The sequence below is a fragment of the Aethina tumida genome, chromosome 3, assembly GCF_024364675.1.
Source record: "Aethina tumida isolate Nest 87 chromosome 3, icAetTumi1.1, whole genome shotgun sequence".
NCBI classification, from domain to species: Eukaryota; Metazoa; Arthropoda; class Insecta; order Coleoptera; family Nitidulidae; genus Aethina; species Aethina tumida.
In genome coordinates, this window is record NC_065437.1 from 13,583,658 (window position 1) to 13,597,646 (window position 13,989).

The 13,989-nt window shown below is 30.9% G+C and overlaps 2 protein-coding genes across 7 annotated transcripts in view; one reads left to right on the forward strand and one right to left on the reverse strand.

Moving 5' to 3' along the window:
• Window positions 1-146: 146 nt before the first annotated feature.
• LOC109603580 (regulator of nonsense transcripts 3B) lies at window positions 147-1,779 on the reverse strand. Its single transcript, XM_020020066.2, has one exon. It carries the CDS (start codon window positions 1,693-1,695, stop codon window positions 337-339), a length of 1,359 nt encoding a protein of 452 aa, XP_019875625.1. The 5' UTR covers window positions 1,696-1,779; the 3' UTR covers window positions 147-336.
• Window positions 1,780-2,315: 536 nt separating this feature from the next.
• The window catches only part of LOC109603588 (protein draper), a 28,425-nt gene continuing 16,751 nt past the window's right edge, over window positions 2,316-13,989 (forward strand). For 5 of the 6 annotated variants that reach the window (XM_020020074.2, XM_049965708.1, XM_049965706.1 and 2 more), the window contains exons 1-2: window positions 2,316-2,446; window positions 12,263-12,305. The gene's annotated coding sequence lies outside the window, so the exon portion shown is untranslated. The remainder of the gene's footprint in view (window positions 2,447-12,262; window positions 12,306-13,989) is intronic. The other variant, XM_049965705.1, reaches the window with a different exon arrangement.

Genomic DNA, 13,989 nt, shown 5'->3' on the forward strand with positions numbered 1-13,989 from the left:
TATTTTTGGATAGATCTTTTTTTCCTGACGTCAACTACGTATGTATCTATTTTTATTTGTTGAGACATTTTTTAAACTATTGGGTAAGTTTTTCAAAAATTTTTAAATATTTCTATATCATATATTTATCTCTAATAAAACGCATGTGAAAATCACCAGATATCTTTATTTTTCCAAACCATCATCTCCAAACAGTCAGTTTGATACTGCATGCAACTTGTAAATAACAAGACAATCAATATTATAAATTAATAAATTCAATAACAAATTCTTAAAATCCCATTTGATACATACATAACTAAATTCTTTCACAAATACAATCTAACCAAATAAATCTCATTTATTTTCATTGTCCCCTTCAACTTGTTTTCTCTTTGACAACATTCCAGGTCTGTAAATGGTTAGGGCTGGTCTGTCCTTATTTCTTATTCTCTTCTGTTCCTTAAGTTCCTCTTTCCTCTCTCTCTCGGTTTTTTCCGACATTTTTTTTGGCGTCTCTGATGCTTCACTAGAATTTTTGTTTTCAACATTTTCTTTCTTTTCTGGAGTTTTGTTTTGTGCTGACTTATCTTCTGGAGGACTTTCTTTATTTTTCTCAGCTTGTTCTAATTTTCTTTGCTCAGCCTTCTGAGCTTCCATCTTTCTTTCTTCGCGTTTTTCACTATATTTTTTCACCTTTTTGGTTGACTTGGTTTCTTCCCTAGATGGCTCCTCATACTTTTCCTTTCTATATCCATCATACCTTTCCTTTTTGTACTCATACTTTTCCTTCTTGTCATAATCATATTTGCTTCTATATTCCCTATCTTCACCTCTTTTAAAATCACGTTTTTCCGAAAAATCTTTGTATTTTGGCTTTTCTTTTCTTCTTTCCTCATACTTATCAAATTTCTTTTCCTTATTCTTATAAAACAAAGATCTTTCATACACTTTTGAAGGCTTCTCATCTGGACTTTCTTTTTCTGTATCTCTTTCAACCTCATCTTCAGTAGTTTTATCTTCCTTTGGTGATGCTTTTCCCTGTGGTTTTATTACAACTGTTTTATGTGGAGATTTTTCTTCATTAATTCTTTTTCTTTCATCCTCTCTTCCCTTCCTCCTCTCCAACTCCTTTCTTTTTCTTTCTTCGCGTCTTCCTTCCCTATACTTCTGTCTTTCCGCCCTTTTGTTGTTAATATAATCAAGTAATGGGGTGGTTGTGTCATTTTTGTTTTCAGTTGTTAATTGTAGTGAATATTCAGGTTTTTCATCTTGTTCCATTGGTTTATTGATCAATTTCACAAACTCTGAATACAAAGGATCAGATTCAATGGTCCCACATTTAGGATCCATTCTGACTTTACCCCTTTTTTTGGGTATCTTTTGGAAAGAAGCAAACTCAACAACTGCAGGATATTCATGTCCCTTACTATCCAAAAACACATAGTTATCAAACCTTTCTTTGAAGTTGTACACGTCTTCAGGACAAATAAAATTTATGTACACCCTGGCAAAGCAGTTCTCTCCTAAACTGCTGTCGCCTTTCGCCAAATAAATGTAGTTATAATCCGGTGCTGGCGATATTTGATTTAGAAACGTTTCCAAATCTATCGACGGGGGCAAACGCCTCACTATCACCTTTGTTAGGGGCTTCTCCTTTTTTTCAGACGATTTACTTTCTGCTTTTTTCTCGCTTGAAACTTCCGTTTGTGCCATAATCGGATTGGAATTATTCAAAAACCTAACCTGACTGAAATCTAATTGGAAAATAAAATAAACTTGACGTGCAACTATCGACAACAGCGTAACATTGTTGCCGATTATTATTAATCGTAATTATTTTTTTCGTTTGAATCATTATTAGGATAAAACGAAATATTTGCCCTAGAGTGGGGGGAAGCTTTTCTGAGTTTTTATATAATCCTGCAATTACCGCACAGGTGAATGTGTGGACTTAAGTAACAAATTTTAAAAGAATATATTGATTTTAATGCAAATACTTCAGTGGACGATTTGTTTTAATTAAATTGGTGGCGTCATCTGGCTTCAAAGGCGCCGAACCAACGGTAGTTCGCATTTGTGTTCTTAGAACTGCTTTGAAGTGTCGTCCTCTAGATTCAAAATATTTAATTAACTATAATTCGAAATTTTCGATAATTTAAATAAAAATTTGGTATGGTGTTTTTTCGAAACATTGTTAATAGCATAAAATACAGAAATCAATGCATCAATCAACCCCCGGTGCAAGTTTTTATTTGAGCGCACGATTTTGTTTGGGGCGTGCGCAGTCGACAGATTCTGGTCGTGGGATTTTTGTACGAACAAATTCCAGTTTAGCGTTTGTCGTCGAGGAGTGTGTATTTGTTTATTTTGAACATTTGCGTGTTGTTTTTGTTTTGATTTGTTTTACACTTAGTTACATTGTGCACTTTTGATTTATATTATTTAATTTCTTCTGCAATTTATGGTGAGTTTTGATAACAATTATTGGTTCATGCAGGTAAATGCATGCATGAAACAAAATGACCGTTTACCTTTTTGATGATCTTTTAAACTTGCGTTTAATTTAAGGGTGATGTGTCGAATTGAGGTTTAATTTAGTCGGTGGATGTGGGGATAGTGGTCTTTAAATGAACTGTCCAGTTAACTAAGGTCATCTAGTCTTGTAAACAGGTAGACGTAGGTTCTTTGCGTTAGAAGACTGAACGCCCTTCAGTCAATATGTCTATGAATATTGAGAGAGAAATCTTTTCAAGAATCAGACAGCAATTGTTATTAGTCTCACAATCAGACTAACCGCGATTCTTAAAATTTAATTGGGTTAAAGCAGTAATTGGTGCTCCTAATTTAACTTGTTGCATTAATATATGAGAAAATTTATTTCTAATGTCTAATTAATTAAATTTTATTACTGTAAATATTTATTAGGCTTAAGTTCATGATATTCATTGTTATCCTAATGTTTTGTTCACTTTTATTGTTCATACCTTATCAACATTTATATATATAATAAAACACCTTTTCTAGATAGTAATGAATATGTACAAAATCCAAATTAAAATTAGCTATTAAAAGTTTTCAGTTGATGTCTCTGGAACTTCATTTAATGCTAATTTATTTAATCCCGCGTCCTTTTCTGTCATGTCTGTACCCCACAATTGCGAGGAAGTCGCATATGTGTACATATTAATATGATTCATCTAACAAGCCAATTTAATTTTTACGTTAAAACAATACCGTGCACTGAAGCACTATACTGCGAATTTTTTAAAAATTAATTACGTTACTAATTTATAAGGTTTCCCGGGAAAATTACATTTGCAACCTCAAAGAACCTCGGGTTACAAAATTAATGAATAAAATCTGGTTTCCCAGTATCGTTAATGTTAACTTTCTGTATGGATCAGTAGCTGTTACTCAGATGAATTTGGTGAAGCAGTGCCTCACCTATGAAAATGTTTTTATTGACATTAACATGAATATTAAAAAATACATTTTTTATGTTTTTTTTTTTAACATAACTTAATATTTAAAGAAAGGTAGAATAATAATAATACAAGCAAATAATTAAACAAACAATAACAGTTGTAAATTTCATAAATATGTTATGTGAGAGATCTCCAGAGGAATTTTTAAATGTGCCTCTTTGCGACGACTCGTTTCATAGGTGAATCTTGAATATTTTTATTTGGTTCCATCATTCGTGTATGCGCTTTGAGATCGGTCTATTGTTTTAATGGTAGGGGTGCTGAGGCGTGCCTCTACCCAATGAGATAATTCCAAATACTGACACAAACGAAGTTCCTATTAACATAAGCAATTCCTTTGACGTATTATTAAATATTTCCAGTTTAAATTACTATGACAAACTGTTTGTTATTAAAGAATTAAACCGTCCAATTCCTATATTGAATACTTTAACAAATATGGGACAAAAAACCGCGAATTTATTAGTTATTGGTACGATAAATTTGACTGGTTAATGGGAAATACAGTAAGGAATAAACTAATTTGCTGCTGTCTTTTATTTTCAAAGGGTAGTAAAGATATTTGGTGTAAAAAGGTCTTTAGATTTGAAAAATTTATCTTGCGAACTAAATTTACATGATCATTTTATTTTTTGTTCTATATATAGTGTGCCCCATCAGACTCAAACCTCACGAGCCGCCACTGGTATCATAAGTTTGCAAAACGATCAACAGCACAGAAATATTTACAGGAAATATTAGACTCAACGTACGAATGTTGGTCATGGGTTAACTGTAATTACTAAGTACCAGAACGTGTTGGTGTTGAAGAAAGATGCTACCGTACTGCTCTGGGTGCCACGTGTGTTCTAGATTAGATAATTTTGCTAATATGTTTATTTATAAATGGTTTTTTTGTTTGGTGATTCATCTTCAAGAGTTTCTGCGGTTACAAGGACAACAATCTTTTCCTGGTGCCTTAGAAATCGACGAATCGGTTACAGGAATGTTGTACGCCGGTTGGCTGTGAATTTCTGGGTCAACATATTGGTGCGCGTTGATTTGAAAAGTGCAAACTTTGCACTTTCTCAATAAATTGCTCATATTTTCGCCGTACGTACGCCAAGCCAATTTAAATATTTACGTAATCGATATTTTATGAAACGACATAATGCTGGGTACATTATAACGGAGCAATTGTCATGCAAAATTTGAGACCTTGAATCGCAAAACTGCGGGCCAAGATTAATCAATTTAATAACCTAATTCCTAATGTACAACCAGCTAATTTATTCAATTCTAAAGTCTAACGCATAAATTTTAAAATGGGAATGTTTTCTTTAAATGTGTGTCAGTCCGTTGTTTTTTAAAAATATAATTAAATTTGGTGTCGTCAACCCAAAAAAAAATGATTAATGAATCACTTTTGAGACTTTCCATGTTTGCAGTTTTATGGGAGCAACCCGTGACATTTATTTTAAACAATTCATTTTAAAAGTGAGATTACTGAATGAAACACAGTTGTTTCTTATTTACGTATGCATGGCAGCTTGTTAAAATAAGATGTTAATTTTATTATTTCACCAAATACAATTCACATAATCATTTCCTGCTGAATGACATTGTTTTACAAGGATTCCCTGGATTAGAATTGTCATTTTAACTACATAATCACTATTTTACTTACTTTCTAATCATTTTAAATTTTTTTAATGTTATTTATTTTATTGTTGCATTTCCCAGTGAAAAAGTTATCATTGTCAGGTAGCTTATTATTGTTATTGAAAGAAATTACAAAATTAGCATTACAACTAATTAATTTAAGTGTTTGTGCAATTGTATTCATAGTCCAAAGGCTTCCAATTGTCACAAACAAATGTTTAAACTGCTATATAACATTAAAAAGTAAAGATAATTTAGAATTGGTATTTAACACTATTAATTATTTCTACAAATTTTATTACTTTTTCCTAGGTAATCCTTAAAATTGAATAATTATTTTATTGTGATATTTTAGGACAAAACCAAATATTAAATGGACGATTTGAAAGGGGGACACCATCACAAAATTAATATTTTATGTCCGATTTTAACAATTTTTTTTTAAAATGTAAAACATGAAAGTATGTACCTATAGAGTAATATTTTTCATGAAATTTGGTATATATCCATATCAGGGGATGCTTAATTCAGTAGTTCAGTTTCATGATTTCTTCAATTTTCATGCCTAAAAAATTATCCAGCAGGTTTTGGTTTTAGGCCGAAAAACGTGACATTTTGTCTATAAGTACATATTTTCATACAATACAATTGAAAGAAAAGTTATCAAAATTGGCTAAAAAATACAAATTTATGGGGGTGTCTCGCTTTCAAATGGGCCACACTGTATACGTTTATGAAGAAAACATATGTTTAATTTTTGTCAAAACTAAAGAAATGTAAATTTAAAATTTTAAACAACTTACTTATCGTCCATACGGATCCTTGTGTAAACACCTATAAATTTTATGTGATACACAACGTATAAATTTTCCAGAAACGACGTCCAAACATGGAAATAAAATGTTTGAACGTAATAAATTTGATCGTTGCTTCACGTCACAGTTTTTCCTCTGCAATTTTAAAAGGGGACATTTTTAGGTCAAGTACACATTATGCAATTTCGTCAATAAAAGGAGTAAATGAGATGACAACCGTCGGTTGGTTTTGGTTTGAAAAATACAAGGCACGTAATAATTGGTATTCAAGATTAGTACATTCCGAGTCTAAGAAAAATTTAAGAACCAGTTTTTATGGCCGGACCAAGAATGTTGTTCTTATGACGCCCTTTTCACACGATGTCTTTCTGTTATGTAAACACAACAATCTGACCAAAAAACGAATTCGGTTTTGATTCATGTTGCGGATTTAATTTAATTTTCACCGTAGTTGTATAACAATCTTGGAACTATGCTAATGTACGTGCACCTTTCTAATCGGTTCCTAGAAACTGTAGGTGCACTTAGGTTTAAATCAGTTGATTTGGTTCAGTTGGAAAAGCCTAATGTGGCTTTCACATCATTGTGCAGAATTTTCCACCTTTGAGTCATCGAAGTTATTGTGACAGTTTAATTGATGCACTGATTCATTTGTATTGAATTCGATTTGTCTTTGTCTTATCTTTTCTAGAAGTAACGAGACATTCAGCAGTTTATTAACCTTCCCAACGTGATTTTAAAGAGCACAAACACATATAGATTAATCAAATTTATATATTTAATTATTGATAAAAAAATTAATTATTTTTTTCCTCAAACATTTGCGGTTCTAGTTATCAGAAATTGAAAACGGTTGATATGACCAATACAAGACCGCAGTATTATCGTATGTGACTACGCAAAGAGAATATTATCATTCTATTCTGTAGAGAACTGAGGGAACATCATCCCAACAAAGGAATTATTAAAACTTGCATTGTCCCTGTGATTTTTTGACCTGTATCGGTTTTATTGACGCATAATGAAATCGTAATGTGTACCCGCATCTTCGTGTCACAATAGAAAGTTGTCGGCGAGAAAAAGTTTTACTATACTTACCAAAAATATATATATATATATATATATATATATATATATATATATATATATATATCGATAAATGTGTAAAACGTGTCGTACCAGTAGATTCGTTACTGGGCAACGAAAACTGACAATTTTGCAATTATGTTCGTCGACTTAATGACACGTTTTTTAAGAGTTTGAATATATGGGACATTTGGATGATAAACAGACCATACAATCAGTTGCGATACAATAATCATATTTACTGTTGGATATCAGTTCGTTGATTTATAAAGTATATAAAATCAGTCGTCTGATTCGAATTTATTCACAATCAGCATCTTTATTTATAAGTCGGGGAACTACCCATAAGACGATTAACACATACCAAGAAATACTTTGGGGTCAGTTTCTTTTTAATATTTACATAAATTATGAGATTATTACAAACTGTTTGTACATAATCAGCTAATTGAGAATCGTATTTTGTGTTCTCCATTTCTAGAACATTATTGGAAATTATATTTTGAAGATAAGTTGTTGAAACACATTTTTAATTCGGGGAACTTTTGATAGCATGATTAAATAAACAAAATTATAAACATATCTTCGATAAAGCACTCCTTGGGGAAGGATTACATTCAATTTTTATTTATATTATTATCAAAGATTAAATATAAATTTTATGTAAACGAATTTAATATTTGTTATTATATCGGTTTAGAAAATATATATACAAAATCTAAAGTGGTATTTCTTACAAATAAATGTGTACAATGCATTATTTTTAAAAATAACTCAGTGCAGAAGAACTAAATAAAGGTAAGGAAGCTGTCAGCTGCCAAAATTTAACTGGAGTTTGGCCAAACGGGTCTTAAATAAGCGCGTTATTTTTGTGTACATATGCACAAAAATTACTTATCTGATTCTTACTTTGTATTTGATCAAGTGAATAAGAAACAAAATATTATTTCTAAACCAATACGGATTTAAACTGCTTATAAGAAGGTTGATTGTGTGCTTCTTTATCTCGCATAACATTGTTTACACTAAGAACGTCAAAGGCTTTAAAAGTCTGATAGTAAACGTTTCTGAATGATTGGCAATTCATACAGTAGTAACTACTAGAAATCATTCTTTTTATGAAATAATAAGTATAATATGAGAGACATTCTTATCATTTTGAGTCATAAAATTTATCAAATAGTTCTTAATAAACAAACAAGAAAATAGAAGCATCATTATTTGTAGAAAACAGAGAGAACAAACGGCACAAAGAATTAATAATTTGGTATAGACTAATTTTCACTTATTATCATACAGAAGAAACAACTTTATAATTAGTGGGATAGGGTATGTTATGTGCAAAACTAATAAATATCAGATATCTTAAAATAGCTCAGTGGATATTTCTGCCAGTTTCATTATTAACGTGCTACGACATGAGCATCACAATCTTAAACATATATTTATAATTTGGGGACCTACTGATAACAAGATTATAAAAACAAATATAAAGAGTCATGGGTACGTCATATTAAGCACTATTTGGAAACAAACACATTCAATGTTTACATGTAATGAAATTATTATATTGGTTTATAAAATCCATAAAAAAATCTAAATGAATGTTTTATACTTCATACAAATAAATGTATATAACGCATTATTTTTATAAATAACTCAGTGCTAGAAAAACTAAATAAAGATAAGGAAGCTGTCAGTTGCTAAAATTTAACTTTAGTTGGGTCAAACAGGTCTTAAATAAGTGCATTATTTCTGTATACATTTACAAAAAATTAGATATCTGATTCTCACTTTTTTAAACAAAATCAGGCCTAACAAAGAAAATACAGAAGCGCAAACAATAAAGGGCACAAAGAAGAAATAACCTGTTCTAAGCTAATATTGGCTTAACATATAGTCGCCCCAAGTTATCAAATAAAAATACTGTATTCAATATTGTAATACAAGAAACAACTGTGTATGGAAAACTAATAACTAACAGATATTTTATACCAACTCAGTAAATATTTCTGTCAGATTCATTCTATTAGTTACAACATAGTACAATAAGTATACCGTACGAAAAATGCTCTTCGTGTCTGGATGTTGTAAGAGATGGATGCACGACAAAGAGAGAAAAGTTTTGCCCGGTAGTAAGAATCCCTACTCTCAGAGACAATGCGCCGTGCTGGTGCGCGCCGGCGCACAATGTAAATTAATCTTTGCGAATGCATTTAGTAACTCTCCGTATGCGTAGGGATGTAGTTCGAGTTCTTCGGATGCTCCATTTAAATTCCGTAACTTTGTATAATTTTCAATCTGTAAAATGAAATATTTTTTGAGGGTATATCAAAAACAAAAATAAGTATTCTAAAAATAAACTACTTTTTTCAAAATAAAAATGTATCCCAAAAATTAAATAAAATATACTAAAAACAACGTCTGCGGAGACGAACCGCATGCTAAACGCAGCAAAACCAAATGATCCCCTCCAGTCAGTTCGGCCCGCCCACATAATTGCATGTATATCTTTCCTTTTTGTTTACAAAGGGGTATTGATGTTCCGTCTCAATATGCGAGTAGACACGCTCATCATTTTTGATACGGTATATGTTAAAACATATTTATATTTCGGGGAACTACTGGTAACACGATTAAAGAAACAAATATAAAACATCTTGGATATTACATATATTATTGTATTGGATTATAAAATTCGTATAGAAAATCTAAATTAACATTTTTGGATGGAGTTTGATCAAACAGATTTAAATAAATTTATTTTTGTGATGTGATGTGTATATAAGCACAAATATAAGATGTCTGATTCTTACTTATTATTTGATGAAGTAATTAAGAAACAAAATATTATTTATAAAGTTATAAGGAGGCAGAATGATTCACATCCGCGTTTTGTTTCATGGATTTAAACAGCTTATAAGAAAATTTATTGTATTCTTTGTCTTGTACAACATTGTTTATAGTAAACGTTTCTGAATGATTAGCAATTCATTCACTGGTAGCCTTTAGAAATTATTCATTTTATCAAATAATTAATGTAAAATGACAGACTCTCTGTTTGGCTGTCTATCACATTGAGCCATACAAATAATTTATAATAAAATAGAAACAGAAGCTCGAAGAGAACAAACGACTCAAAGAATCAATAACTTGTTATAACTTAATTTTGGCTTAAAATATGGTCGCCCCAAGTTGTCAAATATAAATACCGTATTCAAATATTACAAGAAATAACTTTGTAACTAATGCAGTGGGTATATTTTGTGGAAAACTAAATAAAACTAAAAAAAAATCTTAAAAATAACCTAGTCTGGATATATGTCAGTCTCAGTATTCAAATGTTGCATCAGATAATTCGGGGAACTAATGGTAACAATTAAAGAAACAAATATAAAGTATCGTGGATATTACATATACATAGCACTACTTTAGGAGCTTTGTTTATAATGGAATTACTATATTGGTTTATAAAATCCATAAACAAAATCCAAATTAATGTTTCATTATTCTTATAAAAAACTCAGTGGTGGAAGAACTAAATAAAGGTAAGGAAGAAGCTAACTGTTTAGGATTAACTGAGTCTGGCCAAACAGACCTGTTTAAGACCTTAAATAAGTGTATTATACCTGTATATATTTAGAAAAAATGTGTGATTCTTACTTTGTATTTGAATAAATTAATAAGAAACAAAATACTATTTGTAAACTAATATGGATGCGAGAGTAATTCACATCCGCGTTTTGTTTCATGAATTTTAATAGCTTATAAGAAGATTGATTGTGTGCTTTGTTTATATTAAGACTTTAAAGTCTAATAGAAATGTTTCTGAATGATTCGTAATTCATTCAGTAATCTTTAGTTATTATACGTTTTATGAAATAATAAATATATCATAACAGACTCTCTTGCTGTCTCGTGTCGAGTCATAAAGTATACCATAATTAATAAACATGGAGATAGAAGCGTTATTATCAGTAGGAAGTAGATACAGAAGCGCAGAGAGAACAAAGGACACGAAGAATCGATAAACTGTTATAAGTTTAGCTTAAAATATAGTCCGCTATCAAACAAAAATACTGTATCCACATAATACAAGAAATAACTTTGTAACTAGTGTGGTAGGGTATGTTATGTAGAAAACTAATATAGATCGGATATATTAAAATAGCTCTCAGTAGATATTTCCGTCAGTTTCGTTCTTCATGTGTTGCAACAAACGCATCTCAACCCGTCACATAATATGCCTCCATATTTCCAATAACAATAGCTATTTTGTGCTTTTCTTGTGATATACCGTACAATTTTGCAATTGTTCCATTTCACCTGCATTCGTTTGACGACAGTATGCAAAATTTCTGGCAGGCTCATTGTAAATTACTGCAATTATACCGTACACAAGGTTTCAGTTTTTTATTTACAGTTACACTTATTGCAATTTAAGCCAAGGCCACCACACAAATAATTAATCGGCGAGATGCTGTCAGGAAAATAGCACGTATCCGCATTTTAGAGAATAATTAGTTTGTGTCGCACCGCATAAGACGGTTTCCACGTAAACGGAACTGTGAGAGAGATCACCTTGGAGAGCGTCGTTGCACCGTACATGATGACATGCGGTCTTTGTGCCGTACACGCGTCTCCACCGCAAAATTGCCTTGGTGGCCATACGGAATCTTAATTAAGGCACGTTTTGATCGGGTACGGGCAATCTTTTTGTACGACAAGCTATGACGCTTTAATATCGATGATAAATTTGACGACTGATGTCGTGTTTACGGGTAGATAGCCTCATCAATAATATACATATTTTATTAAGCGATTCAAGTTGTTCAAAGGATAAGCTGGGTAAACAATGGGAAATGCAGTCACTCTACAGTTTTTCACAGGTGATCAAGTGAAAGTGGGAATTAATTGGAGTATTCTTTAAGGAAATTATTACTAAATATATCTAATAATTCAATAAACATAATGAGGTTATGATGAGGTTTTTCAATCTTTGGTATTAGACGTTTTTCCTCAAATGTAGAACAAATTTGTTTTAATATTGAAGACTGCTTTGCGTATACAAAGTTATCTAACGTTGGTAACGTTCAACAGATATAACTTATATTTGCAGTAAATGTTGAGAGGCTTTCGTGTCCATTGTTTCCATATCTTAATGAAAGAATGATTGATCATTACAAGAAACTTAAATGCATTTTCAAATTTGTCTTGAATATCTAATGTTGAAGCTAAATAATATTGTTTCAGCTTCTTTATTTTGAAACTTCTACGAGATCACCCACATTTTGTGGTAAGTTTTTATATTATATTTATGTAATGTTTATTGTTTATTTCTTAATTGTTTTTCACTATCCTTTAGCTGATCAATTTAATTTTATTATTTGCTGGACAAAGTTGTATCATACTCTGTAAGAAAAATTATAATTTAGCGTTACCAAGACTAGAGAGACAAGAGAAACAAATAGATCACAGTTAAAAGTCAATCAGTTTCAGAATTATAAAAAACAAAGTTTCAAAGAAAATGAATTTCTAGACAATTTCAATTTCGAAAAAGTCTATTCTTATCGTCAACTTAAATTAAAATCAATCTGGAGGAAATGGATTGAAGTTGGTTCAAGATCCGTGACAAGTTAGTGTATTTATAGGATTTATTTGGTCTCAGAAAAGTAAAAAATTACTTATTACTGAGCACATTTTGATTTGTTGAGGATCAGAACAGTCCTACTTAATAACTACACGCCACACATGTTCAATTATGGCATGGGGATGTTTCCCTGCTTCTGACAGGTTCATCGTTCATCATTTAGAAGGATACATGGATGGATTATATAGGGGGTTTTATTAAACAACAATTTGCTTCCATCTGTGAGAGAAACAGTGATGAATCCAAAATTGTGATGAATTAACCAAAAGATCAAAGAATCGATGTTTTATAAAAATACTCAACTAGCTTGAAAAAATCGATAATTGGGTAATTGGAATGTCAAAAAACAATAATTCTTTTCATCAACTCAAATTAAAACCAACCTGGAGGAAGCAGAACTTGCTGAAATTTAGCTTAAGGACCATAAGAAGAAGATTAGTGGATAGATGTTTGTTTGGTTAGAGACCTGTAAAGAAAATCCAGCTTTCTATTAATAATATGAATGTCTGATTTCGATTTACTCAAAATCACGTCCAGTGTTAGAAGTTCTACAGGGTCCAGTCTATACAAAACGTTTGTTATATTCACTGCGAAACAGGGTGGTGGTTTAATTATGATGTGAGAATGCTTTTCTGCTTCTGTCTTAGGCCCCCTTTATCCCTATTTATGTACAGGGTAACACGGTAACAATCCCAAACGTAAATCCAAAATTGTGACGGATTGGTTAAATGATCAAACCATGAATATTTTGTCTTGGCTGAAGCTATCTCCTGATGACCAACCCTACAGAAAACATGTGGGATCATATTTTTAACTAAATTCGACATGAAAATTATACAAATTTAAACGAACTCTTCACAGCAAATCAAGAAGAGTGAAAGAATATAAGCATGTCATATATTAGTTAATAAAAATAAATTACTTTCAAAATTGAAGTCGTTATAGAATAAATAAAATAGTTTTTGGAGTAAAATATAAAACAGTATTATTAAATTATTATTATTTTTACAGTTCACATTAAGTAAACTACGGTCATAACATTTAAAAAGCTCCTATATTAATAACCACTGTTGTACCTACATATTAAAAATCCTTGAGTTCATCGCCGTTGTTGTTTTTATTTATTTTTAACATAATCAACAAATTGTGAATCATATTTTGCTGATTCCAACATCCAGATAATTATTATTCCTATCTGCATTTATTTATTTAAAAACTGTGGTTTCGTTGATTTCTGGGTTTAACTCAATATTAACCAACTCAATTTATCAAATTATCGGAACATTATGAAATTATATTCAAAGGAAGCGTCTTAGTTCTTATAGACAAT

Coding starts and splice junctions, on each gene's coding strand:
- LOC109603580 (XM_020020066.2), bottom strand. CDS start 1,695: ATGGCACAAACGGAAGTTTCAAGCGAGAAAAAAGCAGAAAGTAAATCG.